A 25746-nucleotide genomic window follows, 5' to 3' on the forward strand; every position below is an offset into this window, starting at 1 on the left:
GGGCTCAAACCCGTGTCCCCTGCGTTGGCACGCAGATTCTCAACCACTGCGCCACCAGAGAAGCCCAATAGGATAGTTTTTATTTGTGTTTTTAAATATCATTTATTAAGAAGGCTGGAGGAAAAAATAAAGATGCCTGGAGATAGGCAGCTTCTGAGATTGGCTTAGCACTTAAGGATATCTGAAAGAACCCTGGCTTCTCTCCATCTTTCCGCTCTGGTATCCTAGGTGTATGGTCAATGGTAACCCCTGCCCCCTCATGGCCACAGGATAGCTCGTGGAGCTTCAGGCAGGATGTCCTCACCCAGCACTGCCCCTGCAGATTGCTTTAGATTCTCCTGGCCATGATGAGCTACCCCTGCAAGGGAGAATGGGCAAGTGAGTGGCATTTTCAGCCAGGAAGAAAGGAGGGAGGGGCTGCTGGAGAGATAACCACAGAAATACTAGCTCTTGGATACAAATTGCATCATATATACAAAGGAAATTCATCCTGGCCATGAACCTTGTGGCTAAGTTCCCATAGTGACAAAGTTCCTGTGGGAACACAGAGGGGAGATAACCAGGAATGGAACACAGTGTCTGGTCTCCAACTTCTGATGGTCTGGAAGGAGCAAAGACCAACAAAATGTTCATAGTCATGATGTAAAAGAAAAGCACTATCCATCTGCAGGGGATAACTTTTTCTGAATAGGGAGATCCAGCCAGGAAATAAAAAAGTTTATACCCCACTGTAAGCCCAAGTGCTGATATGACCAAGACCAAGTAGATGATGGTGGCAGATGGATGGATGCCCCTCCTACATGTGGCTCTGGTTAACTGGGTGACTTTGCACGGAGTGAGGTGTTTGCCTCAAGCCATCTGGTCTTTCACCTGCTCCAGGGCATCTCTGAATCAATTTTTCCCAGGAAGACAAGAACAGTTTTTCTCCTGGAAAGACGTGTCAAGATTATCATGGGATTTTTTGTTTTATTTTGATGTTAGTAGTTTTTGTTTTTAAACAGAAATCTATTTCCCTATAAATTATCCAAGTTAAAATCATATATCATGTGGCGTTGGGTATCTCCTGGCCACTCTAAAACTGAATTTCTCAAGTTGCTTGAATGATGTTTCTGAGGACAGTATTTGGATACCATTGTGGTAAGCAGTTGATAGAACTGCACCTCAGTTAAAAGAATCGAGCACAGTCATGAATTTATTCTTCTTTAGGCATAAAGGGAGGAAGGTACAAAGAAGGAATCAAAGGCTTGTCAAAAGCCTTGGGGCTTCCCTGGTGGCGCAGTGGTTAAGAATCTGCCTGCCAATGCAGGGAACACAGGTTCGAGCCCCCGTCCAGGAAGATCCCACATGCCACAGAGCAACTAAGCCCGTGTGCCACAACTACTGAGCCTGCGCTCTAGAGCCCCCGAGTCACAGCTACTGAGCCCGTGTGCCACGACTACTGGAGCCCGCACGCCTAGAACCCGTGCTCCGCAACAAGAGAAGCCACCGCAATGAGAAACCTGCGCACAGCAACGAAGACCCAAGACAGCGATAAATAAATAAATTAAAAAAAAAAAAAAAAAAAAGTCATGTCTCTGGCATGTCTAACAAAGAAGATGGTAGTTTGTCATCTGGAGTTCTGGATGCCAATTTCAGTTCAGTTCTCATGATGATCAGTTGGTTTACAGATTATAGGCTACATCCCACAGGAGACGCATCTAACCTTTGAGTTCCAGATGTCTGATTACATATATCCTTACAGGGACATGTTTGTAGTTAATAGGAATCCATTTTCTTAAAGTTTCCAGTGCTCAATTTTATCTAATAGTTTCCGTCTAAATCTTAAAGTTACAGATGCAATTCCATTTCTTAAGTTGAGCACAGAAGGCAAGGCTTAAAGAAATTTGAAACTTAAAATGAACGTAAGCAGTAGTAAATTTGAATGGAAGAACTGTGAGACATATAATATTCTGCTTTTACAGAGTATATAAACTGCGGAATTCAACAGTAGAAGTAATTTCCCCCAACATTTCAGAAGTCTCACTATGAAATCCATCTGGTCATATTTCTGAAGTTTTTCTTTTAAAATGTTTAGTTTTGTTTGTAATTTAAAGGTCAGTATCTTTATCTACTATTATATAGTTACCTTTCTGTAGAAAAAAATTTCTCTTTTTTCTCTGGACTCATGCACTACTGTCCTGGGTACTTTTTCCTATAGGTAATGTGGAACACAGCTGTCCACTCTGAATTCATGCATGACCACGTTGATTATGGCTTTCAAAGCTGTGAGGGTAAATTCAGCTGGCGGTAAGTGTAAACGCTGAGAGGGCTCTGTTGACAAACGTACATTTTTTCTTTCATAGTGAAGTAAGCCATACATTTTTTGAGGGTGTATTATTGTGCCAAAATGTATATAACATAAACTTTTGGAGGTGATGGATATGTTTTTGGCATTGATTGCAGTGATGACATACTCGTGCATATACTTATCTCTAAGCTCATCAAGTTGATACATTACATATGTACAGCTTTTTGTATGTCAGTCATACATCAATAAAGTGGTTTTAAAATACACAACACAACATGAAAGGTTCATTTTAGCCCTTTTAAAGTTGTCGATTCAGTGGCATTAGGTATATTCATAGTGTTGTGCAGCCATCACCAACATCCATTTCCAGATTTCCACCATCCCAAACAGAAACAGTGTACCTGTTAAACAATCTTCCCTTGCTCCAAACCCCTGGTATCTCTATTCTGTTTTCTGTCTCTATGAATGTGACTATTCTAGGTACCTTATACAACATCTGTCCTTTTATGCCTGGCATATTTCACTTAGCATAGCACTTTTAGAATTCGTGCATGCTGTGGTATGTGTCAGAATTTCAATCCTTTTTAAGGCTGAATGCTGTTCCCTAATATTTATATACCACACTTTGTTTCTTTATTCATCCTTCAGTGGACTCCTAGGTTTTTTCCATCTCTTGTCTATTGTGAATAATGATGCTATGAATATTGGTCTACAAGTCCCTGTTTTCAGTTGTTTTGGGACTATACCTAGAAGTGGAATTGCTGGGTCATATGGCAATTTATTATTTTAATTAATTTATTTATTTATTTAAAAGAAGATGTTGGGGTAGGAGTTTAGTAATTTATTTATTTATTTTTGCTGTGTTGGGTCTTCGTTTCTGTGTGAGGGCTTTCTCTAGTCATGGCAAGTGGGGGCCATTCTTCATCGCGGTGTGTGGGCCTCTGACTATCGCTGCCTCTCTTGTTGTGGAGCACAGGCTCCAGACGCGCAGGCTCAGTAGTTGTGGCTCATGGGCCCAGTTGCTCCGCGGCATATGGGATCCTCCCAGACCAGGGCTCAAACCCGTGTCCCCCGCATTAGCAGGCAGATTCTCAACCACTGCGCCACCAGGGAAGCCCGACAATTTATATTTAACTTTTTTTTTTGAAGTTTTATACCTTTTATTTATTTTTTTATTGAGGTATAGTTGATATACAATATTATGTAAGTTTCAGATGTACAACATAGTGATTCACACCTTTTAAAGGTTTTACTTCATTTAGAGTTATTATAAAACATTGGCTATATTTCCTGTGCTGTCCAATATATTTTTGTAGCTTATTTATTTTATATGTAATAGTTTGTACCTCTTAATCCCCCGTGTTTAACTTTTAAAGGAACTGCCATAAACGTTTTTTTTTTTTGGCCACGCCTTGTGGCATGCAGGATCTTAGTTCCCAGCCAAGGATCGAACCTGAGCCCCCTGCAGTGGAAGCATGGAGTCCTAACCACTGGACCACCAGGGGATTCCCTGCCATAAACTTTTCTAGCCATACATTTTTTTTTAATTTTAGCATATTCATTCATTTATTGAGCAAATAATGAGTGGCCACCATATACTAGGCACTGTGCCAAAGCAGCTCTCTCCTTGCCTTCTTTGCAGAAAGAAATTTACGAACCTTGCATGCCAAGTGGACATTCTCCATAGAGTAGAATAAGGCTTGTGCACATATGGAACGCAGACAGACACAGGGGAAGGTGTGCCTGTCTTTAGAGACACTCAATCCCAGGGCTCTTATGGACAGTCTGATTCCCTGCTCCGGGGTGTTCAGGGTCAGAGGCCCTAGTTACGACTGAAAGGAGACTCCAGATCCTCAGTACTGACTCCGGTTTCATTGCAGGGTCATAAAGGAAAAGCGGGATGCCTACGTGAGCCGCCTAAACACCATCTATCAGAATAATCTAATCAAGGTGAGCACGCCAGGTTTTGAACTTTGAGAAGAAGCTATTCTCTGCTGAAGAACCAAATCTGGCCAGACATAGCCTTTACATTTATCTCTTGTTTCTTTTCTTTTCTTTTGTGATTAATGGTTTTGATATTGACCTGTAAGAATGTAAGTCGGACTCGGTAGGCCAGTCTCATTTCTATTTCTACAGAAAGTGGGACGTATGTGCCTAAGTCGGCGAATCAGGTCTCACCTGATGCCTGCCTGCACCTGTCTGACCCTCCACTTAGTTCCAGAAACCAAGCACATAAGAGCCTGGTTATGTAACAATGTGCCAGTTGATGGATTAAAATCAGGACCATTATCTGGCTGGAAACCTGCCATAGTTCGTCTGCTCAGAACACCCTCGTCCTTGGTGGCTAAATCTACTCAGGACACCATGTTGTGGTTCAGAAGGACGTTTTCAGGAAAATTGGGCAAAGGTGTGTTTGCCTTCAGCAAATGTATGTTGTCCTTTGCTGTGCTGAGGCTTTTCCCACCCTCATGCTTTGATGTCATTCCTCTTCCACTGGACTGTACTGAAGCACCATCCAACTCTCCTTTTTCTTTTTTATTTATTTAATTAATTAATTTATTTTTGGCTTCGCCATGCAGCTTATGGGATCTTAGTTCCCCAACCAGGGATTGAACCCACACCCTCGGCAGTGAAAGGGCGGAGTCCTAACCACTGGACCGCCAGGGAAGTCCCAACTCTCCCTTTTCTTGACAGTGTGACTCCCAGCACCCTTAATTGGTCTTTGTAGTCTCACTCTGCAATTTCTGAGACATCAACATAGCTGGGCTTCCCTGGTGGCGCAGTGGTTGAGAGTCCGCCTGCTGATGCAGGGGACGCAGGTTCGTGCCCCGGTCCGGGAAGATCCCACATGCCGCGGAGTGGCTGGGCCCGTGAGCCATGGCCGCTGAGCCTGCGCTTCCGGAGCCTGTGCTCCGCAACGGGAGAGGCCACAACAGTGAGAGGCCCGCGTACCGCATAAAAAAAAAAACAAAAAACAAAAAACATAGCTTAGGTTATGCTAGATTAGTATATTTGGGATGGTATTTGGGCCACTGTAATCTCATTAGCACATGTTTATAAACCACTTTTTAGGGTGAGTTACTTGTACAGATGGCTAACCTCATAATTTTTATATTAATTCTTATCATTCATTGGGTTTATTTTCTTGGAGGGTGATATTTTCTGACCTTAACCCCCAAATTCAAGGGGAAAGTGTTTGGTCTTCAGACCCCTGTGCACTGAGTTCAAGAGATTTTAAGGTGGCTAGACATGAATATGAGATGCCATTTGCTATACTACAACACCCAAGTAAAAAAAATTTTTTTTAATGGAGCTAGCTTAAAGTACTTTTGCAAAAGAGATAGGAAAATTACTCAGGAAATAGCATTTTTTAATACTCAAAAATCTTGGTGTGTAGCAGAATTTACCATGACCTTATGGGAAAGGAATCACAGGCGATCCAGAAATTCAGAATAGGAAACTTTCTGTGAAATATCCTAGGAAATGAAAATAAAAATTTCATCAGTTTCTTCCCCAAGCGATTACCCGTATTATTGCCACTCGACTCAGTCTCCTTTTTGTCTAGCACCCAGTAGGAAATCATTACCTCCTGAAGGAAAGTGTTTCAGGAGCCTCGTGTCTTTTGGTATCAATCTTGATTCACCTTGCTTAAGCAGGGCACCTGCAGAACAGGCCTGGAGGGCTGATTCGAAAGGAGGAAATAGCTCAATTCAGAACCAGGTGTGTTCCAAAATGTTGAAACGCTCCATTCTGTGATCGCGCTTACAGGATTCCATTATCCTTGTGAGTTGCCCACATTTCTTGCCAGTATGTGTATCCTGGCAAGCAGAAGCTTGCTGGCAGTCCAAACTCAGGCCTGGTCACAGAGGCTGCCAGGAAGAGCAAATCAAGTCTGAATTCTCAACACCTCTAGTGTAGAGCTTCACGGTCATGTAATTTTGTGGTATTCTTCCCCCACTTCGTTTGAGAAAACAGAAACATTGCTTTTCCCTCCCTTGGCTAGAGTATTTCCCTTTGGCCTCAGCTCCCTGCACCTTAATCCTTTTGTTTTTCTCAGCCTTCTTTTTCTTTCCTCCAGACATGTCATTCTTCAGTGTGTTTTCATTCTAAGTGAGGAAGGCTTTCTCCTTCAACTCTTGGGGACAAAGATGTAATCTCCTTCCTTGTGGGAATGACTTGCATATATTTTTTTTAGTCTCTGGGTTTTGGCCCAAGATAGTCCCTTTATTTTTTCTTACTGCATACTTCTAGCATCAAATGGCAACCCCCAACCTAAGTACCAATTAACAGTCAGAAGTTCTGCAGAAACTCGAACACTGGAGAGTTGTCTTAGCATCAGCAAACCATAAATCAGAATCCTCAGTAGAGAATGGAAGGATGTAAGAAGATGCAGCAAGTTTTGTTTTGTTTTTTGGTTTTTTTGGTTGTTTTTTGTTTTTTGGGTATTTTTTGACCGTACCACACGGTTTGCAGGATCTTAGTTCCCCGACCAGTCCTAACCACTGGACAGGGAATTCCCTTGTTTTATTTTTTAATCTTTTTCTTCTTTTTTTTAAATTTTTATTTTATCAAAGTATAATTGAATTACAATGTTGTGTTAGTTTCTGCTGTTCAGCAAAGTGACTCAGTTATACATATATATTTTTTTCATGTTCTTTTCCATTGTGTTTTATCATAGGATATTGATCATAGGATATTGAATATAGTTCCCTGTGCTCTACAGTAGGACCTTGTTGCTTATCCATCCTATATATAATAGTTTGCATCTGCTAGTCCCAAACTCCCAGTACTTCCTTTCCCCACCCCTTTGTTTTTTAAGCTAATGTTACCATGCTTCCTTCTCCAGTCCCACATAGAAATCATCCGCGGCCGTGCAGTATTCACGTCTGATGCCCAGCCCACAGTGGAGGTCAATGGGGAAAAGTATACTGCCCCTCACATCCTGATTGCCACAGGTGGTGTGCCCTCGCTTCCTCCGGAGAGCCAGATCCCTGGTGAGTCTTCCAAAGGCATATGCTTGTTAACAATAGTCAGAAAGAATTTACCGTTGTTTTCCACCTTACAAGCCATGCCAGGGGATCTGCCCTGTACCAGTTCTTTGTCTTGGACACGTGAAAGAAGGTCTCTGCAGAACCTAAATGTAATTGGCCTAAGTGGTACCTAGTGACGGGGCAAAGGAAGATATTTCATCCAGCTCCAGGCTCAGACATACTACAGTAACGCAGGGGGAAGAATCAGCAAAAGCCCCATCCTTCCCTTCTCGGCACAGTAGAGATTGTTTCCAGCCTCAGTTTGTCATGAGATATTTACTGTTTTGTTTAAGAGAGAGAAATCTTGTAAAGATGTAACTTCATCAGCTAATGAAGCCTTCTTATATGCATATTTTTCTCTCATATAAAGAATTAGAAAAGTAAAGCAGTAAGGAATCTCCGAGACAGTCTTGTCTACCTTTGTATACACAGGGATGAGTCATAACATACTGCCTTTTTCTCTCATAGGAAACATTGTCCATACCTTTTCCCCCAACTAGATTATAAGGTCTTTGTGGATGGTGATCATAGTTTATACAACTTCTTCTTAAGATCCATGACCATGGATTGCCTTCTTACGACCCATAACCAACCTGAATTTATATGGAAAATTTTGAGTGTTTATGCATTTATGTATTTTTTTCTCTCTGGAGAGAGGATTGACAAAATTTCACCAGCTTTTAAAAGGGTTCATGACTCCCCAAAAGCTAAAGAACAACTACTGTAAAAAATATGAAGATACTGTTGTCAAGTAACTTAAAATTTAGTTGGTAAGATTGGATATACACATCTTTTTTTTTTTTTTTTTTTTTTTTTGCGGTACGCGGGCCTCTCACTGTTGTGGCCTCTCCCATTGCGGAGCACAGGTTCCGGACGCGCAGGCTCCGCGGCCATGGCTCACGGGCCCAGCCGCTCTGCAGCACGTGGGATATTCCCGGACCAGGGCACGAACCCGTGTCCCTTGCATCGGCAGGCGGACTCTCAACCACTGCGCCACCAGGGAAGCCCTGGATATACATATCTTGATAGGGAACAACCTCCAAGACTGATTGTTTAGTGAAAGAAAGCAAGGTGTGGAACAATGTGTATAATATGCTACAGTTTATGTCTTTTTAAAAAGACAGGGAGACTGTACAAATGCACTAGGATATCTGGAAGGACACTCAAAACCCTTCATGCCAACTGCCTCCAAGGAGAGGACCAGAGCTCTGGGTTGGGAAAGAGACCTGCTTTTCACTAGATGCTCTGTGGTGCTTTTTGAATTTTTTAAGATACACATTTATTCATTGAAAACATGTAATAAAAACAAATGCAAAGAAATAAAAGGTAAGTGTTCCAAGGTGATTGCCAGACAGTGAGGGTCGGGGTCCTCAGAGGTGGGACGGATTACCATGAGTTGTCATGGACCAAAAAGACTTCCTGGGAAAAGGGCTTACACATTGAGCACTATGTGCCGAAGAAGAGAAAGACCAGAAGAACCAGTGGGTAATAAATAGGTCTTTAAAGGACATTCAGTCAATTAAACCAGCTTTTCTAGCAGTGAAATCTGGAAGCAAATACATTGAACTGAAACTGGAAGAAGGTTAGGGCCAAGTTGTGGACATTTATGAAGTCAAATTAAGGAATCTCTGTCATTCACAAAAACCAGTTATTAGTAGCTTATAAATGGGGTAGTGACAAGACCTAAGTGATAATTTTAGAAAACTAATCTGACAGCGATTTACAGAGGCAGAAGGCCAGTTAGCAAGTTGTTGCAGTAGAATGTACAGGAGGTGGTAATAGGTTCTGAGCTAGTGTTAGCGTCTGAAATGTGGTGGAAATACTCAGTTCAGCTCTGCAGACAGTTACTAAGCCGCTGCTATGTGCCAGGCTCTAGGAGGAGGAGACAGACATAAGAGACACAGAAGGATGAATCGACTAGTGTATTTCATTGACTCTAAGACACATTAAAAAAAAAATACTCAACACCTCTGAAATCAGGATGGGTCCTTAATCATTGTGCATTGAATTTGGCGAAATGCAGTATTTTAAATAACTGATGAGATGGCCGTTGTTGAGAGAAGGAATTACAGATTGATAACTCAAGACTTTGGATTATTGATGGAAGGTAGTCTTTTCATCTGAAGTGGTAAACAAGAGAGGGATATGGTTTGGGAAATAAAGTTAAGATTCTATTTTGAGGGCTTCCCTGGTGGTGCAGTGGTTGGGAGTCCGCCTGCCGATGCAGGGTACGCGGGTTCGTGCCCCGGTCTGGGAAGATCCCACATGCTGCAGAGCGGCTGGGCCCGTGAGCCATGGCCGCTGAGCCTGCGCGTCCAAAGCCCGTGCACCACATTGGAAGAGGCCACAACAGTGAGAGGCCTGCTTACCGCAAAAAAAAAAAAAAAAAAAAAATTCTATTTTGAAAATACTGACTTTGAAACAAAGTTAAATGGTATAGAAAGACAGTTAGAAATATGGAACTAGAACCTGGGGAGAAGGTCAAAACTGGAACTACACATTTGGAAGTCTCCCACAATGAAGGGAGAGTTGGTTAAAACCTTTGAAGGAAAAAAGCAGAGAAAAGAGAACCAAGGCTGAGCCCATGTGGGGGTGGGAGAATGAAGCCGAGCCAGCAAGGAGTCTGTTCATGAGAGCTGAGGAGATCTTTTTTTTTTTAATTAATTAATTAATTAATTAGTCTGCCATTGGGTCTTAGTTGAGGCATGTGGGATCTTAGTTCCCCAACCAGGGATCGAACCCGAGTCCCATGCATTGGAAGGCGGATTATTAACCACTGGACCACCAGGGAAGTCCCAAGCTGAGGAGATCTTAATTCCTCAAAGAAATTTAATAGTCACTTAGTCATCAGTACTCTTATTTCTACAGAGGAAATAAAAATGTTGACTCAGGGAAGATTTGATGGGCAGCTTCCCAAGTGGAGACTCAACAGAACTTGTCAAAACAGAGAGTGTGATGGCTGAGAAAGTGTTTGGTTCGTACATAAAATGTTGTGATTATTTTACAAGAGAAAACTCCATCTGTGTGACCTATATTGCATTTTCCTGCATAGGTGCCAGCCTAGGAATAACCAGTGATGGTTTTTTTCAGCTGGAAGAGTTGCCTAGGTAAGCTGCTTTTCTTCCTGACCCCCATGTTCATTCTCCCTCAGTTTCTCCCAACACTTCCACCTCCTCTTCCCAACTATTAAATGTAGGAATTTCCAGAATTCTGTTCTACCTCTTCTCTTTTTATGACCTTGGGTATCTCATCCATGAGTAGCCCGCAGTAAACGACTCAAATCTTTCATGCTTTTGGTCAGAGGCCATTGTAAACTTTTTAGGACCAGAATCAAATGCAGGGTGGTTTTGAGAATAAACACTGAAGTCCTAAAACGGTTTTCTTTCTTCAACTTGATAGAGCCTCAGTTGATAATGTGTCTAAAGTGATTCTGGTCTTCAAAGCAGCTAGTACAGAGGCATCTGGATAAATGAAGGCTCTGCCAGTCTCACAAAAATAGGTTTTCTGAAATTGGCCTTTATACTTGTTTGTCCTAATAACCTTAGTAGACTTCTGTCATGGATTTAGATAATACAGAGAGAAAAAACATAATGAGGAGGATTGTTTCTCTAATTTGAAGAAGCTGCCAATTGCAGGCTTCCTTGATTAGAGGGGTCCTCCCTTCACTCATGATATGTGATAGGGCACCTGGGAACTGGAGGAGGGACCCTGTTAGCCCAGAGTTTGGCCTTTATTTCCTTCTGAGTAGCACTCACCCTGGAGTCATTATTGCTCAACTCTGCTGCTTTCTCAGCGGGCGCTGCCAGTGCAGTGGGAGGTCTTAATCCCGCGCTTTTCCATGAAGGCCTTTCTGGAGGGTGACTAATAATCCCTGCTTGTTCCTTTACCTTAATTCACCTGGAACCACAGGTGGTTCATCAGGGACAAGAGGGCGTCTTGGCAGTCCCATAGCTGCTGTGAAAATGTCCTGTTAAGACATTCATACCAGGTCATCTTCTGACTTTGAGAAAAGCAAACAGGCGTTTTAGATTTGCTGTCTGTGGGACAGGGCAGCGTGTTAGAGAGCAGCCTTTCTCTCCTCATGATCTGTTTGGTTTTAGGTGTGAAGGATATGAGACATGTGAGAATATATGCAGAAATGTGGTCATGACTCATCGTGTTTAAATGATACAATTCAATCTGGACTCAAAGAAGCTTCATTCTAGATATCTGTCCATTATCTATTTTTAAACCATTTATTAAACTTGTGCTGGTAGTGCTACAAGTTGAAGAAATGAATGTATGCATGTTATAAACAAGATTCTGGGAACATAGGAAAATGAATTAACAATTGGTATATGATTTTTGTCTTCTTTTTTTAAGACTCCTTTATCATTGTTATGTTGGTAAGTAAGTAAATAATCAAAGAAGGAACAAATTTATAGGTGAGGTAATGTGCTCTGGGCTGTGTGATCCAGCTTTTACCCTCATTGGGCTTATGGTTGAGGGGAGGCTGGAGCATGGAGTCTGTGGAACATTGTGGGACAAGAGGTTCTGACGGCCGTAATGAGGGAAAGAGAAGTGCTCTGGGGCCTCAGCAGAATATAAGATTGTTTCTAGGTGGTGGAGGGCTCCCAGGTGTGGCTGCCAAAGTGTCTATGTCCTCAGGATGAGCCACAGCCTCCCCCGTCCTCTCCTGGAGACTCTCCAAGACCAACAGGCGTTGAGGGTAAGAAGGAGAATGTGGAGATTGTGCTTGGTTCACAGTTTTTACCTAACTTACTGAGTTTTTCATATACTGAAGACTGGTGTTTTAAATCAAGACTCCAGGGGCTTCCCTGGGGGCGCAGTGGTTAAGAATCTGCCTGCCAATGCAGGGGACACGGGTTGGAGTCCTGGTCCGGGAAGATCCCACATGCCGCGGGGAAATTAAGCCCGTGCGCCACAACTACTGAGCCTGTGCTCTAGAGCCCGTGAGCCACAACTACTGAAGCCCATGCGCCTAGAGCCTGTGCTCCGCAACAAGAGAAGCCTCCGTAATGAGAAGCCCATGCACTGAAACGAAGAGTAGCCCCCGCTCGCCACAACTAGAGAAAGCCCGTGCACAGCAACAAAGACTCAACACAGCCAAAAATAAATTAATTAATTAATTAAAAAAAAAATCAAAACTCCAAAAGCCTGGATGTCAGCTCCCCAGCCTGAGCTTCAGCTTGTTAAGACCATGCCACTGTGTCTTCATTCCTCTGGCAGTCTCTGTATCACAATGCAGAGCTTGGGAATGAAGCCAACGTGAAGTGCAAAGCTGAGCATCTTTAAGGGACCAGGTCCTGACGCATCATCGGAACACTTAGATGCAGCCATACCTGAAGTCAGGACTTCTCAGTTACATGAATCAATAAATTCCTTTTTTTTAAAAAACCAAAAAAAAAAAAAAAAAGATTGTTTCCAGTGGTTACTTTAGTGGTACGAGGTGGACTACAGGGGCCTGTGGAGGCTGAGGGGGAAACACTGAGCTCCTTGCAGATTTTTGTCTCCTCTCTGAAGAAGCCAAGACGTTTCACACGTGATTCTCATATATCCATTCTGCTGGGAATACTTCTCCCAACCCTTGCCAAAGCTATTCATCTTTCAGGAATCTGGAGTGCAGGAACTAAGTGTTGCCCTCTGACCTTTAACAGACCCCTGGCCATGTTTCCCCTCAGGAATTCCTCAAGGACAGGGATCAGTACCCATTGTGTCCAGTGCAATGCTTAACAGAAGTAGGACTTACATAAGAAATGTTTGGGGAAGAAAGAGAAGATGGAGAGAGGAAAGAAGAAAGTAAGGAGCGAAGACGCAAAGAAAGGAAAAGGGGTCAACATATAGTAGGAAAGAGGGTGGTAGAGATGGAAGAAGAGCTATTTCCTAGTTTCCAAACTAGACATTTCTCTTTTTGTACACTGGGCTGTAGGATAAGAGCATCCTTACCTCTAATATATAGCCATTCAGGTTCATACCTCATCCTCCATCCAGACCATAGCCCTCTGAAGGCAGGGAGTTACAACATAGGTACCTTGTAGAAGGTACTAAAGAAAGATTTCCTTTCTTCTTCCCTGATTGCTTTCTTCTTACCCAAGCATTGCACCAGTGGTAGGAGCGTGTTTGAAGCTTTAGAGAACTCCAGCCCTGAAAGGGATAGCTCCAGCTGAAGGGCACTTATTCTGTATGCTGCAGCGATTACTCTAGGGCTGGGTTCAGCTTCTCCACCATGGACTCAGACTTTCACCCAAACATTTATCTACTGTTTAAGATGCTTTCTTAGACCAGAATTTATTCAGGGCATCTAGTTTCATTGCAGATCTGTGCTACAAGTTAAAATGGCTTGCTTAAATTGGCCTTTCATCATATTTCAAAGATTGATAGAATTTAGCAATGGTCAAGGGAAAATACTGAGCCAGAGGAGAATAACGGTGGTGAGGATTGTGATGCCAAAGAAAGGAAAAGAAGAGATATTTGAATCAATAATGACTGTCACTTTCCCCAAAATTAATGTCAGACACCGAACCACAGATCCAGGAAGGTCAGAGAACACTAAGTAGGATAAATGTCAAAAAACTATACCTAGGCATATAATTTTCAAACTGTAGAAAATCAAAGAAAAAATTCTAGAAGAAGCCAGAAGGATGAAACACACCTGACCTATAAGGGGAGCAAGGATGAGAATTACTAGAACTCCTCAGAAACTATGCAAACGAGAGTGGAATATTTAAAGTTGAGAGGAAAAAAACCCACCAATATAGAACTCTTTACTCTGCAAAATTATCCACCAAAAGTTGGCAGAGAGGGCTTCCCTGGTGGCACAGTGGTTGAGAGTCCACCTGCCGATGCAGGGGACATGGGTTCGTGCCCCGGTCCGGGAAGATCCCACATGACGCGGAGCGGCTGGGCCCGTGAGCCATGGCCACTGAGCCTGTGCTTCCGGAGCCTGTGCTCCACAACAGGAGAGGCCACAACAGTGAGAGGCCTGCGTACCGCCAAAAAAAAAAAAAAAAGTGGCGGAGAAATAAAGACTTTCTTGGACAAGCAAAAAAAAAAATTGTGGGGCTTCCCTGGTGGCACAGTGGTTGAGAGTCTGCCTGCTGATGCAGGGGACACGGGTTCTTGCCCCAGTCCAGGAAGATCCCACATGCCGTGGCGCGGCTGGGCCCGTGAGCCATGGCCGCTGAGCCTGTGCATCTGGAGGCTGTGCTCCACAACGGGAGAGGCCACAACAGTGAGAGGCCCACATACAGCAAAAAAAAAAAAAAAATTGTGGTGCCAATTTTAGTTTTAGGTGTGAAGATCTCTGCATAAGGAATCGTCTCTGGCTTCAAAGGGTTTTTATTTCCTCTCTGAGGAAATGAAGCTAAGGAATTTTTAAAGCACCTAAAAATATATTTCCATTCTACAGAAGGATATTTTCTACTTAAAATTACTGTGTTATCCTGGATTGGATCTTGGGACAGAAGAAGGAAATGAGTGGAAAGACAGGTGAAATCTGAATAAAGTCTGAAGTTTAGTCAACAGTAATGTACCAGTGTCAGTTCTGACAGCTGTACCATGGTTTATAAGATGTTAACTTTATTTTTTTTAATTGAAGTGTAGTTGATTTACAATGTTGTGTTAATTTCTGCTGTACAGCAAAGTGACTCAGTTATACATACATACACATTATTTTTTGTATCTTTTCTATTATGGTTTATCCCAGGACATTGAATATAGTTCCCTGTGCTATATAGTAGGACCTTGTCCATCCATTCTACATCTACTAACCCCAAACTCCCAGTCTATCCCTTCCCAAACCCCTCCGCCTTGGCAACCACAAGTCTGTTCTCTATGTGAGTCTGTTTCTGCTTCATAGATAAGTTCATTTGTGTCGTATTTTAGATTCCACATGTAAGTGATACCATATGGTATTTGTCTTTCTCTTTCTGACTTACTTCACTTAGTATAATCTCTAGTTGCATCCATGTTGCTACAAATGACATTATTTCGTTCTTTTTTATGACTGAGTAGTATTCCATTGTATATATGTACCATGTCTTCTTTATCCATTCGTCTGTTGATGGACATTTAGGTTGTTTTCATGTCTTGGCTATTGCAAATAGTGCTGCTATGAATGTAAGATGTTAACTTTAGGAAAAACTGGGCAGGGGGTATACTATCTGTACTATCTTTTAAACTTTTCTGTAAATCTAAAATTATTCTAAAATAAGTTTATTTAACCATCTTAACCCTCTACTCTCATGGTAGCCGCAGTGTCATCGTTGGTGCTGGTTACATTGCTGTGGAACTAGCTGGGATCCTTTCCGCCCTGGGTTCTAAGACATCACTAATGATACGGCATGATAAGGTAAATTCTATCCTTTTCCTTGATGTTAATCTTTTAAAATATAGGGAGAATTTTCTCTTATGTTGTCATTAAATACTAGGGTGCAAAGCATGTGGAGCTGGTTGGTCTGTTCCACATGGAGCTGCTTTGAAGGCATCTGAATAAGGGCTTACATCCTTCCCAGCCATCAACTGCTAGTTGATGATACTGATTTAGATTTGATCAGACTGGCTGGTGTTTCCATCATGAAGTGGTAGGTAGCATGCCTTAATAAAACATACATCCTTAAATATAAATATTAGTTAAATTGAGCAAACTGTCAGGTTAATTTCTTATTCTGAAAATCAATTTCATATGATCAGATAGTGTTGGATTATTAACACTCAGTCAAAAAATTTACTAAATTCTTTGCATTAAAAGGAAACGTATCAAAGATATTTGCACACCTATGTTCATCGCAACATTATTCACAATAGCCAGGAGGCGGAAGCAACCTGTGTCCACTGATGAATGGATAAACAGAATGAGGAATATCCATACCGTGGGATGTTATTCAGCACTAAAAAGGAGGGACATTCTGACACATGCTGCAACATGGATGAACCTTGGGGATATTATGCTAAATGAAATAAGCTAATTACAAAAAGACAAAAACTATATGATTCCACATATATGAGGTACTAGAGTAGTCACACTCATAGAAACAAAAAGTAGAAATGGGGTTGCCAGAGACGGGGGGTAAAGGGAATGGGGAGTTATCGTTTAATGGATACAGAGTCTCAGGTTTTTTTGTTTTTTTATTGAAGTATAGTTGATTTACAATACTGTGTTGCAGGTGGACAGCACACCTATTCAGTTATATATGTATATATTATTCTTCAGATTCTTTTCCCTTATAGGTTATCACAAAATATTGAGTGTAGTTCCCTGTGCTGTACAGTAGGTCCTTGCTGTTTCATATATAGTGGTATGTATCTGTTAATCCCAAACTCCTAATTTATCCCTCCCCACCACCCCCAGAGTTTCAGTTTTGCAAGAGGGAAAAGTTCTGGTTGCACAACAATGTAAATACACTTAACACCATGGAACTTCGTACTTAGAAATGGTTAAGTTGGTAAATTTTTTTTTAAATTAATTAATTTTATTTTTGGCTGCATTGGGTCTTCATTGCTACGTGCAGGCTTTCTCTAGTTGCAGCGAGCAGGGGCTACTCTTCGTTGTGATACACGGGCTTCTCATTATGGTGGCTTCTCTTGTTGTAGAGCACAGGCTCTAGGCGCGTGGGCTTCAGTAGCTGTGGCGCTCAGTTGCTCCGTGGCATGTGGGATCTTCCTGGACCAGGGCTCGAACCCCTGTCCCCTGTACTGGCAGGCGGATTCTTAACCACTGCACCACCAGGGAAGCCCTAAGTTGGTAAATTTAATGGTATGTGTTTTTCACCACAATAAAAAATAATAATAATAAAAGAAGCTTATAGATCATCTCATCTACTGGAACCTCATTTTGTAGATGAAGAAATTAAGGCCAAGTGAGGTTTCATGACTGCTAATTAATATCAAAACTGAGAGTCAACGAAATTCTGACAAAGCCCAGGCCAATATTCTTTCTGCTAAAATGCAGCCTCCATGTTTCTCAGTACTTGATTAAGTGTTGCTTTATGTATTTTGTTGATTAATCGTGACTGAGCACCACTAGGTCGTGGCACAGTATTGGAGCCTTCAGAGACACCGTGTGGGGCAATAACAAGAGTGTTGGCCTAAGAATCTGGTCCCTAAGAATCTGGCCTTCCCCAACAAGTGTGTGACTTGGGCAAGTCATTTAATGCCTTTGGAACATTTATCAGATCCCTGACAACTCAAATGCAATGACTCAAATTCCTGAGTACTTGAGCAAATAGGGGGGCAGATGAGGGAAACCGATAATCCTGGTCAGTGTGGACTCCAGAGGATTTTCTCTTTGGCTTTTAGACTTATCCTAAAATTAACCCCCAGGAGATTTTTGTCCTGAAGAATGTTTTTCATAGGTCAGTATTATTTTGCATTGCTGGAATATGTCCAGCAAATTAGATGGCAGGAGAAAGGCAGAGGTATAGGTAGCCTGAATCTAATATATAAATAAGTAAATAAATCACATCAGTTTATCAGTAGAGTGGATAATTCCTGCATTTGGAAAATTGGCTTGTGGCAGAGAGCCACATGTATCTGGGCTTCCTGCCCTCCCCTGACCCCCAGTGCATTCTCCATCTTCTCCCCTTCCTGGTATAACTCCATTCTAGAGCTACTCTATGAACAAATCACGACCTCCCACCTTTACCCCACCTGTGTGCTATCCCGAAGAAATCTCTAGAGAAAGAAGGAGGAAGTCTAAGTAAAGAAAAGTTGCTAGCTAGGGACTTCCCTGGTGGCACAGTTGTTAAGAATCCGCCTGCCAGTGCAGGGGACAGAGGTTTGAACCCTGGTCCGGGAAGATCCCACGTGCCGTGGAGCAACTAAGCCCGTATGCCGCAACTACTGAGCCTGTGTTCTAGAGCCCACGAACCACAACTACTGAGCCTGCGTGCCACAACTACTGAAGCCCATGCGCCTGGAGCCCATGCTCCGCAACAAAGAGGAGCCACCACAATGAGAAGCCCGTGCACTGAAACAAAGAGTAGACCCCACTCGCCGCAACTAGAGAAAGCCCGCGCACAGCAAGGAAGACCCAACGCAGCCAAAAATAAATAAATAAATTTATTTTTTAAAAAAAGAAAAAAGTTGCTAGACAGTAACAGCTTTTTTTTTTTTCTTGCGGTACGCGGACCTCTCACTGTTGTGGCCTCTCCCATTGCGGAGCACAGGCTCCGGACGCGTAGGCTCAGTGGCCATGGCTCATGGGCCCAGCCGCTCCGCGGCATGTGGGATCTTCCCAGACCGGGGCACAAACCCGTGTCCCCTGCATCGGCAGGCGGACTCTCAACCACTGCGCCACCAGGGAAGCCCAACAACTATTATTTTAAAGACTAGTCTCCCGAAGGCAGTAATGGAAGCTATCATAGGAACATTAAAATCCAACTGAAAATAATATGAATGGGAATTTTGAAAAAAGAACCAAACCTGGCAGCAAAAACAAATCTTTAATTTATTTATTTATTTATTTATTGTTGTGGCATGTGGGCTCGGTAGTTGTGGCTTGCAGGCTCTAGACTGCAGGCTCAGTAGTTGTGGCGCACGGGCTTAGTTGCTCCATGGCATGTGGCATCTTCTCAGACCAGGGCTCAAACCTGTGTCTCCTGCATTGGCAGGCGGAGTCTTAACCACTGCGCCACTAGGGGAGCCCAGCAAAAACGTTGTTATGCTGATTCTATTTCTTATTTCAATGATGTTATACTATAGAATTTGTGTGGCTACTAATTAACTCAAGTCTATCTGATTCTCATTCATTGAACTTCATAAGGGCAAGCATTAGAATAGCTCTTTCATCATCTTAAGTGAAATTAACAAATGATAATGACACATCTCTAGGGATATTAAATACTAATAACATTGCTTATTCACGTAAGTGCCGAATGCTTTTTAAGTCTGTGATGCTAAGTTTTACAGGTTCATTAGATATCTTAGGTTATTTCCTTGTTACCGGTTTTACTTGTCTTTAATTGGGTCTTCTGTTTGAAAGAGGCCTAGATTCATTGCCGTCTTTGGTTAGTTTAGCTGACTATTAAATCCACTGCACTGTCAATTCCGTGATCTCCCCTATGCCTAATACCATCTTTGATCCTACGTTCCTTAAGTAGAATTAGGATAAACTTTCATCAATAATGTGGTATAGGAAAAATGTGGGGTTTTCATTCCTTTTCTAACAATCTGCCTTTTTTACCAAGTATCCTCTTCCTCTTCCATCACCCCTATCACCACCTCATCACAGTCATCCTCCCCTTTGTCATTACCACTGCCAGGTCCTCCACAAATACATTTTATGGCATGTTGTTCTACTCTTGTGATTGGTAAGGTTTGAGTATCACTCCAAGTATATACTGAGCCCTCATAAAGTGACCTCATCAGACATGGTTTCTGTCTTCCAGAAGGAGTTTAACCCTCTCTAGCCTTACTCCCCACTTCTTTTCTTCAAATTCCTTCCGTTCAGTAGGAACTGGCCTACTTGCTGTTCCTCTTCCGTGACCTGGTCCCATCTCTGTGTATTTGTGCAGATTCCTCTACTTAAGGTGCTTTCCCTTCACGAGTCATCAAGATCCAGTGCAATGCTACATTTTCCTTGAAATCTTCCCTGTTCTCTTTGACTGTAATTTTCTGTCTCTTCTAAACCTCCTTATCTGCACATTCTTCAAGTTAATTATCAGTCTGCCTTTTAGGATAATATTTTGCATCTTGCACATGGTAGAGCTTAATAAATGTTTGTTGATGGAATGGATGAATAAGTGAATTTATAGTGTTGATCTCAGTTTAGCTTACAAGAGTTACTTGTCTTTCTCCTCCACTGGGAAAGGTACAGAGGTATCAATATGCATGTTTATATTCTCCTAGAACCTTATAGAGTAAATGTCACAAAATAGACACTCACTGCACATCTACTAATTTAAAATAGAGCTAGAGACTAAGTGGACGATTGCTGTGAAAACGGTGAAGTATGAGAATATTGCTACAGCAGGAATGTTAAACATGTAAATGGCTTTTAACCTTAACTGATCAGTTTCCCTGAACTTCCCACCTCAACTCGGCATCCTGAACGCAATGAAGAAAAAATAAAGTGTCCCCATACGAATGGAGGGGAGACTAATGAGCCTCGGTTCTGAGAGTAGGAAGAAGTCATATCTCTTTAGTCCCTGTTTAGTGACAAGTGTAAACTGATCTGAGAGATGTGGGAAGAGAATGGCTTTCTACACCTTGTTCTCTGGTCCTTCCCAGGGTCTGTAGTTGTCTGCCCTGGTAGGCTGTCAGTGGTCAGTTCTTAATGGTCCCAGTGGTGCCTTTCAGTGGTGTCCACGATTATGGGGTGGGAAGAAGTGCATAATGTCATGGAGAGAAACTGATCGGAAGACTCAGACCAAGCTCAATTTGAATCCTGGCTCTAGAACTTTCTAAAAGTCACTCCACTTCTTAGGAGTCTCAGCTTCCTTATCTGAAAAAAAAAATAGGGATAACACCTTCTAACCCATAAGGTCATTGGAAGGATTTGAACATAGATAGGTAGATGGACAGACAGACATTCTCTAGAACAACATCCAGGGACTTGCCTCCCGGTCTAGTGGTTAGCACTCTGAGCTACCACTGCAGGGGGCATGGGTTCAATCCCTGGTCGGGGGACTAAGATGCCACTGTGGCATGGCCAAAAAAGGAAAAAAATATAGAACAACATCTAGCATTCCAGAAGAAAAACCACAGTGTTTTCAACTTTGTTGGGAACCTTAATTGGAATGGATCCCATTTTTACCATATTTAGAACCCTAAAATATATAGTTTGAAACCTTAAACAAACACTAAGACTAGTATTAAAAAATATCTCGGGGCCTCCCTGGTGGCGCAGTGGTTGAGAGTCCGCCTGCCGATGCAGGGGATACGGGTTCGTGCCCCGGTCTGGGAGGATCCCATATGCCGCGGAGCGGCTGGGCCCGTGAGCCATGGCTGCTGAGCCTGCGCATCCGGAGCCTGTGCTCCGCAACGGGAGAGGCCACAACAGTGAGAGGCCCGCGTACCACAAAAAAAAAAAAAAAAAAAAAAAAAAAAAAAAAAAATATCTCTAAGGCCATGTAGTTGACTTTTCTGCCTAGAATAGGAGATTTTGTTCAAGAATCTTCCCTTAAATTGTATCAGCAGGAAAGCTGGCCCTGGAATACTGAAAGGGGAAAGAGAATTTCTGGTCCCTATTCTTATGGAAAAGAGAAGAGCTTGGGAGGAGAGGAACATGGCAAAGACAGTAGAGGCGGGAAGGTTGCCTATGGATTTAACTGTAGAACAGGAGTGGGTGAAGTCAGGTGTAATGCAGATGTTGGTGGTGATGTCGGAAAACAGACTTATTAAAACTCCACTCACCAGAGAAAGACAAATATTATATGATATAACTTATATGTGGACTCTAAAAAAAATGATACAAATGAACTTAGTTACAAATCAGAAATAGACCCACAGACATAGAAAACAAACTTCTGGTTACCAAAGGGGATAGCAGGGTGGGGGGGTATAAGTGAGGAGTTTGGGATTAACATATACACACTACTATATATAAAATACATAAATAAGAAGGACCTACTGTATAGCACAGGGAACTATATTCAAAATCTTATAATAATCTATAATGGAAAAAAATCTGACACAGAGAGTGTGTGTGTGTGGGTGTGTGTGTGTGTGTGTGTGTGTGTGTATAACTGAATCACTTTGCTGTATACCGGAAAGTAACACAACATTGTAAATTAACTATACTTTAATTTTTTTTATAGCAGCTGGTTTTATTTATTTATTTATTTATTCTGGTTAAATCCTTTTTTTTTTTTAACATCTCTGTTGGAGTATAATTGCTTTACAATGGTGTGTTAGTTTCTGCTTTATAACAAAGTGAATCAGCTATACGTATACATACATCCCCATATCTCCTCCCTCTTGCATCTCCCTCCCACCCTCCCTATCCCACCCCTCTAGGTGGTCACAGAGCACCGAGCTGATCTTCCTGTGCTATGCGGCTGCTTCCCACTAGCTATCTATTTTACATTTGGTAGTGTATACATGTCCATGCCAGTCTCTCACTTCATCCCAGCTTACCCTTCCCTCTCCCTGTGTCCTCAAGTCCATTCTCTACGTCTGCGTCTTTATTGCTGTCCTGCCCCTAGGTTCTTCAGAACCATAATTTTTTAAAGATGATTAAAAAAAAAACCAAACTCCACTCATAGTGCAGCCATGAATGAAGAAGGACATAAGAGGGGGGTTGATACTGCAATTTCCCTCCCAGGTTTGTAGCATATGATGAAGTTTAATGAAGTTTTTTTTTTTTTTTTTTTTTTTTTGCGGTATGTGGGCCTCTCACTGTTGTGGCCACTCTCATTGCAGAGCACAGGCTCCGGACGCGCAGGCTCAGCGGCCATGGCTCACGGGCCCAGCCGCTCCGCGGCATGTGGGATCTTCCCAGACCGGGGCACGAACCCGTATCCCCTGCATCGGCAGGCGGACTCTCAACCACTGCGCCACCAGGGAAGCCCTAATGAAGTTTTAATGAAGTTTTTTTAATGAAGTTTTATTCTTTCCCACCACCCATCCCTCTGTTGCCTATGTATACAGGTGCTCAGAAGTTTTGATTCAATAATCAGTTCCAACTGCACTGAGGAGCTGGAGAACGCTGGCATAGAGGTGCTGAAGTACTCGCAGGTATGACCAAGCCCAGGGCGAGCTTACGGCCCTTGGTCGCCTATCTGTTGTGAACCCCACTAGCTTTATAAACACAAACTACCTCTACCCCAGTCAGTTTCTTCTTTTCTAGAGTACTACCAAGTCTTTTCTTTATCCTCAGAAGCTGCATTTCACATGAATGTTTTAATGAAATCCAAGGTATAAAAGATTAGAAACCTGGAAGTTGAATTCAGTTTAGTTAGAACTAAAACTACAGTTTTTGTGCTCAGAGGCCTCATTGAACATCCTTATTTTTCAGGTTTATATTTATTTTTGTTTATTTATTTATTTCAGGAAATATTATTATGGAATCTTTTTTTTAAAGTCTTTATTGAATTTGTTACAATATCACTTCTGTTTTATGTTTTGGCTTTTTGGCTGTGAGGTATGTGGGATCTTCGTTTCCCGACCAGGGATCAAACCCACACTCCCTGCACTGGAAGGTGAAGTCTTAACCACTGGACTTCCAGGGAAGTCCCATGGAATCTATTTTTGAAACCTTTGGGTTTTGTAGATGGAAACAATGACGAAGTTACTTTGTATTTTTTTATTCTCAGGGAATCTCCTACATGTCAGATTTTTCCTGGAGCATTAGCCTTGTAAAGATGACTTTTTTCCCCAAAGCTTTGCCCTTTCAGCATAGGCCATCTCATAAGTAAAACAATAAATGTGAAGTTGCTTTGTAAATGCTGACGTACTGGCCTGGTGGTTAAGTACTAGAATCCCCTTGGGACTTTCACTAAACTATGTGCCCTTCACTCTCCTGACCTGATCTTACCCTCCTCCCCCGAGTCCTGATTAAGAATGTCCAGGGAGGAGCAAGGATGGTGCAATTTTTTTTTTTTTTTTTTTTTACGGTACGGGGGCCTCTCACTAGTGCGGCCCCTCCCACTGCGGAGCACAGGCTCCAGACGCGCAGGGCCAGCGGGCATGGCTCACGGGCCCAGCCGCTCCGCGGCATGTGGGATCTTCTCGGACCGGGGCACAAACCTGTGTCCCCTGCATCGGCAGGCGGACTCCCAACCACTGCACCACCAGGGAAGCCCAAGAATGGTGCAATTTTTAAAACTCTCTTAATGATGCTGCTACAGCCATTTCCTCCCCCGATTCCAGCTGCAAATCACTGTGCTTAGATTTGTGGTTTAAATTTTTATTACAGTTTTGAAGAAGTACGCTTTAAAATACTTTGGGTTTTTTTGTGTTTTTTTTTTTTTTTGTGGTACGCGGGCCTCTCACCGTTGTGGCCTCTCCCGTTGTGGAGCACAGGCTCCGGACGCACAGGCTCAGCGGCCATGGCTCACAGGCCCAGCCACTCAGTGGCATGTGGGATCCTCCCAGACCGGGGCACGAACCCGCGTCCCCTGCATCGGCAGGCAGACTCTCAACCACTGCGCCACCAGGGAAGCCCAAATACTTTGTTTTTAGGCTGAAGCATTAGGGTCTTGATGTGAGTTGACATTTCTGGCTGCTGGCTGATTTGGGGCCACCTAGGATATCATCTTGGTTCCAGAGAGTTCCAGTGTTGGTGGCCTTTGGGCAAAACTAAATGTGTCAGCATGTAAGACTCATATGTAGGATTCAGTGGAGAGTTTTTAAATGTTAAGAATTCTAGTTTCCTCTTTATTTGCTTTCCTTCTTATCCCCACACCCCCAGTTAACAAACTGTATTTCCCAATAGGTCAAGGAAGTTAAAAAAACAACTTCAGGCCTGGAACTCTGCATGGTTACTTCAATTCCTGGTAGGAAACCCACCTTGACCACCATTCCAGATGTTGACTGTCTACTCTGGGCCATTGGACGGGACCCAAACTCCAGGGGCCTGAATTTAAACAAACTGGTAAGCTGACCTAGTCTGCCTACGATGTTCTATTTTTTTCCCCCCAGTTTTATTGAGAAATAATTGACATACATCACTGCATAAGTTTAGGGCATACAGCACCATGGTTTGATTTACATACATTGTGAAATGATCACCACAAGAGGGTCAGCTAACATCCGTCTTCTCATGTAGGTACAATAAAAGTAGAAAAGAAAAAAGGAAAAAATTTTCTCTGTGTGTTGAGAACTCTTAGGGTTTACTCTCTTAACAGCAGTGTTATCTGTAGTCACCATGTTGGACGTTATATCCCTGGTATTGTACTTATTTATATTGTAACTGGAAGTTTGTACCTTTTGACCACTTTCCTTGCCTAAAACCTTCTGGAATCGGTCAGTAGTCCTGTGATTTCCCCTGATCCAACCCCAGACCCCCCAAAACTTGAGTGGGTTCTGTTGGATTCTTTTCTATTTATTCCATGTGTCTAGTTTGTCATTAAATCCCATTGCTTCTGCCTTTGGAATGGAAATAAAGGGTTTTTTTCCCCTTTCTAGTGTCATCACCCTAGATCAGGTCATCGTCTCGCCATTTCCTGAGTAGCCTTCTCCCTACAGATTTCTTTTTTACTATAATACCTGTCTCTTTAAAGCCCTATAATTATTTCTTATTGTCTGCAGCTCTAATCCTAATGGATGGGTATGTGACTCGTCATGGACATTGTGGCACTCGGGGATGGGTACAGATGTGAAGCTCATCTACCAGTGCTATAGTTAGCATTCTTATTTGTTCTTTTAAATTTTGAAGGACAGTCTAGTATAGTAGCCTGGGGTGTGGGTCCCAGTGTTTGACCCAGTTTTCAACCTTAGTTCTGTTACTTACCAGTTTCATGGCCTTAGGCAAGTAGCTTAGTTACTCTT

The 25746-nt window shown here is 42.5% G+C and overlaps 1 protein-coding gene across 1 annotated transcript in view; it reads left to right on the forward strand.

Moving 5' to 3' along the window:
* The window catches only part of GSR (glutathione-disulfide reductase), a gene marked incomplete at its 5' end in the record, with an annotated part of 44671 nt that overhangs the window by 10134 nt on the left and 8791 nt on the right, over positions 1-25746 (forward strand). The window contains 7 exons of the mRNA XM_079726742.1: positions 2198-2286; positions 4168-4237; positions 7134-7281; positions 10370-10424; positions 15568-15667; positions 22906-22992; positions 24692-24850. Coding sequence (XP_079582868.1) covers positions 2198-2286; positions 4168-4237; positions 7134-7281; positions 10370-10424; positions 15568-15667; positions 22906-22992; positions 24692-24850 — 708 coding nt within the window. The remainder of the gene's footprint in view (positions 1-2197; positions 2287-4167; positions 4238-7133; positions 7282-10369; positions 10425-15567; positions 15668-22905; positions 22993-24691; positions 24851-25746) is intronic.

The sequence above is a fragment of the Hyperoodon ampullatus genome (genome assembly GCF_949752795.1).
Source record: "Hyperoodon ampullatus genome assembly, chromosome: 20".
Lineage (NCBI taxonomy): Eukaryota > Metazoa > Chordata > Mammalia > Artiodactyla > Ziphiidae > Hyperoodon > Hyperoodon ampullatus.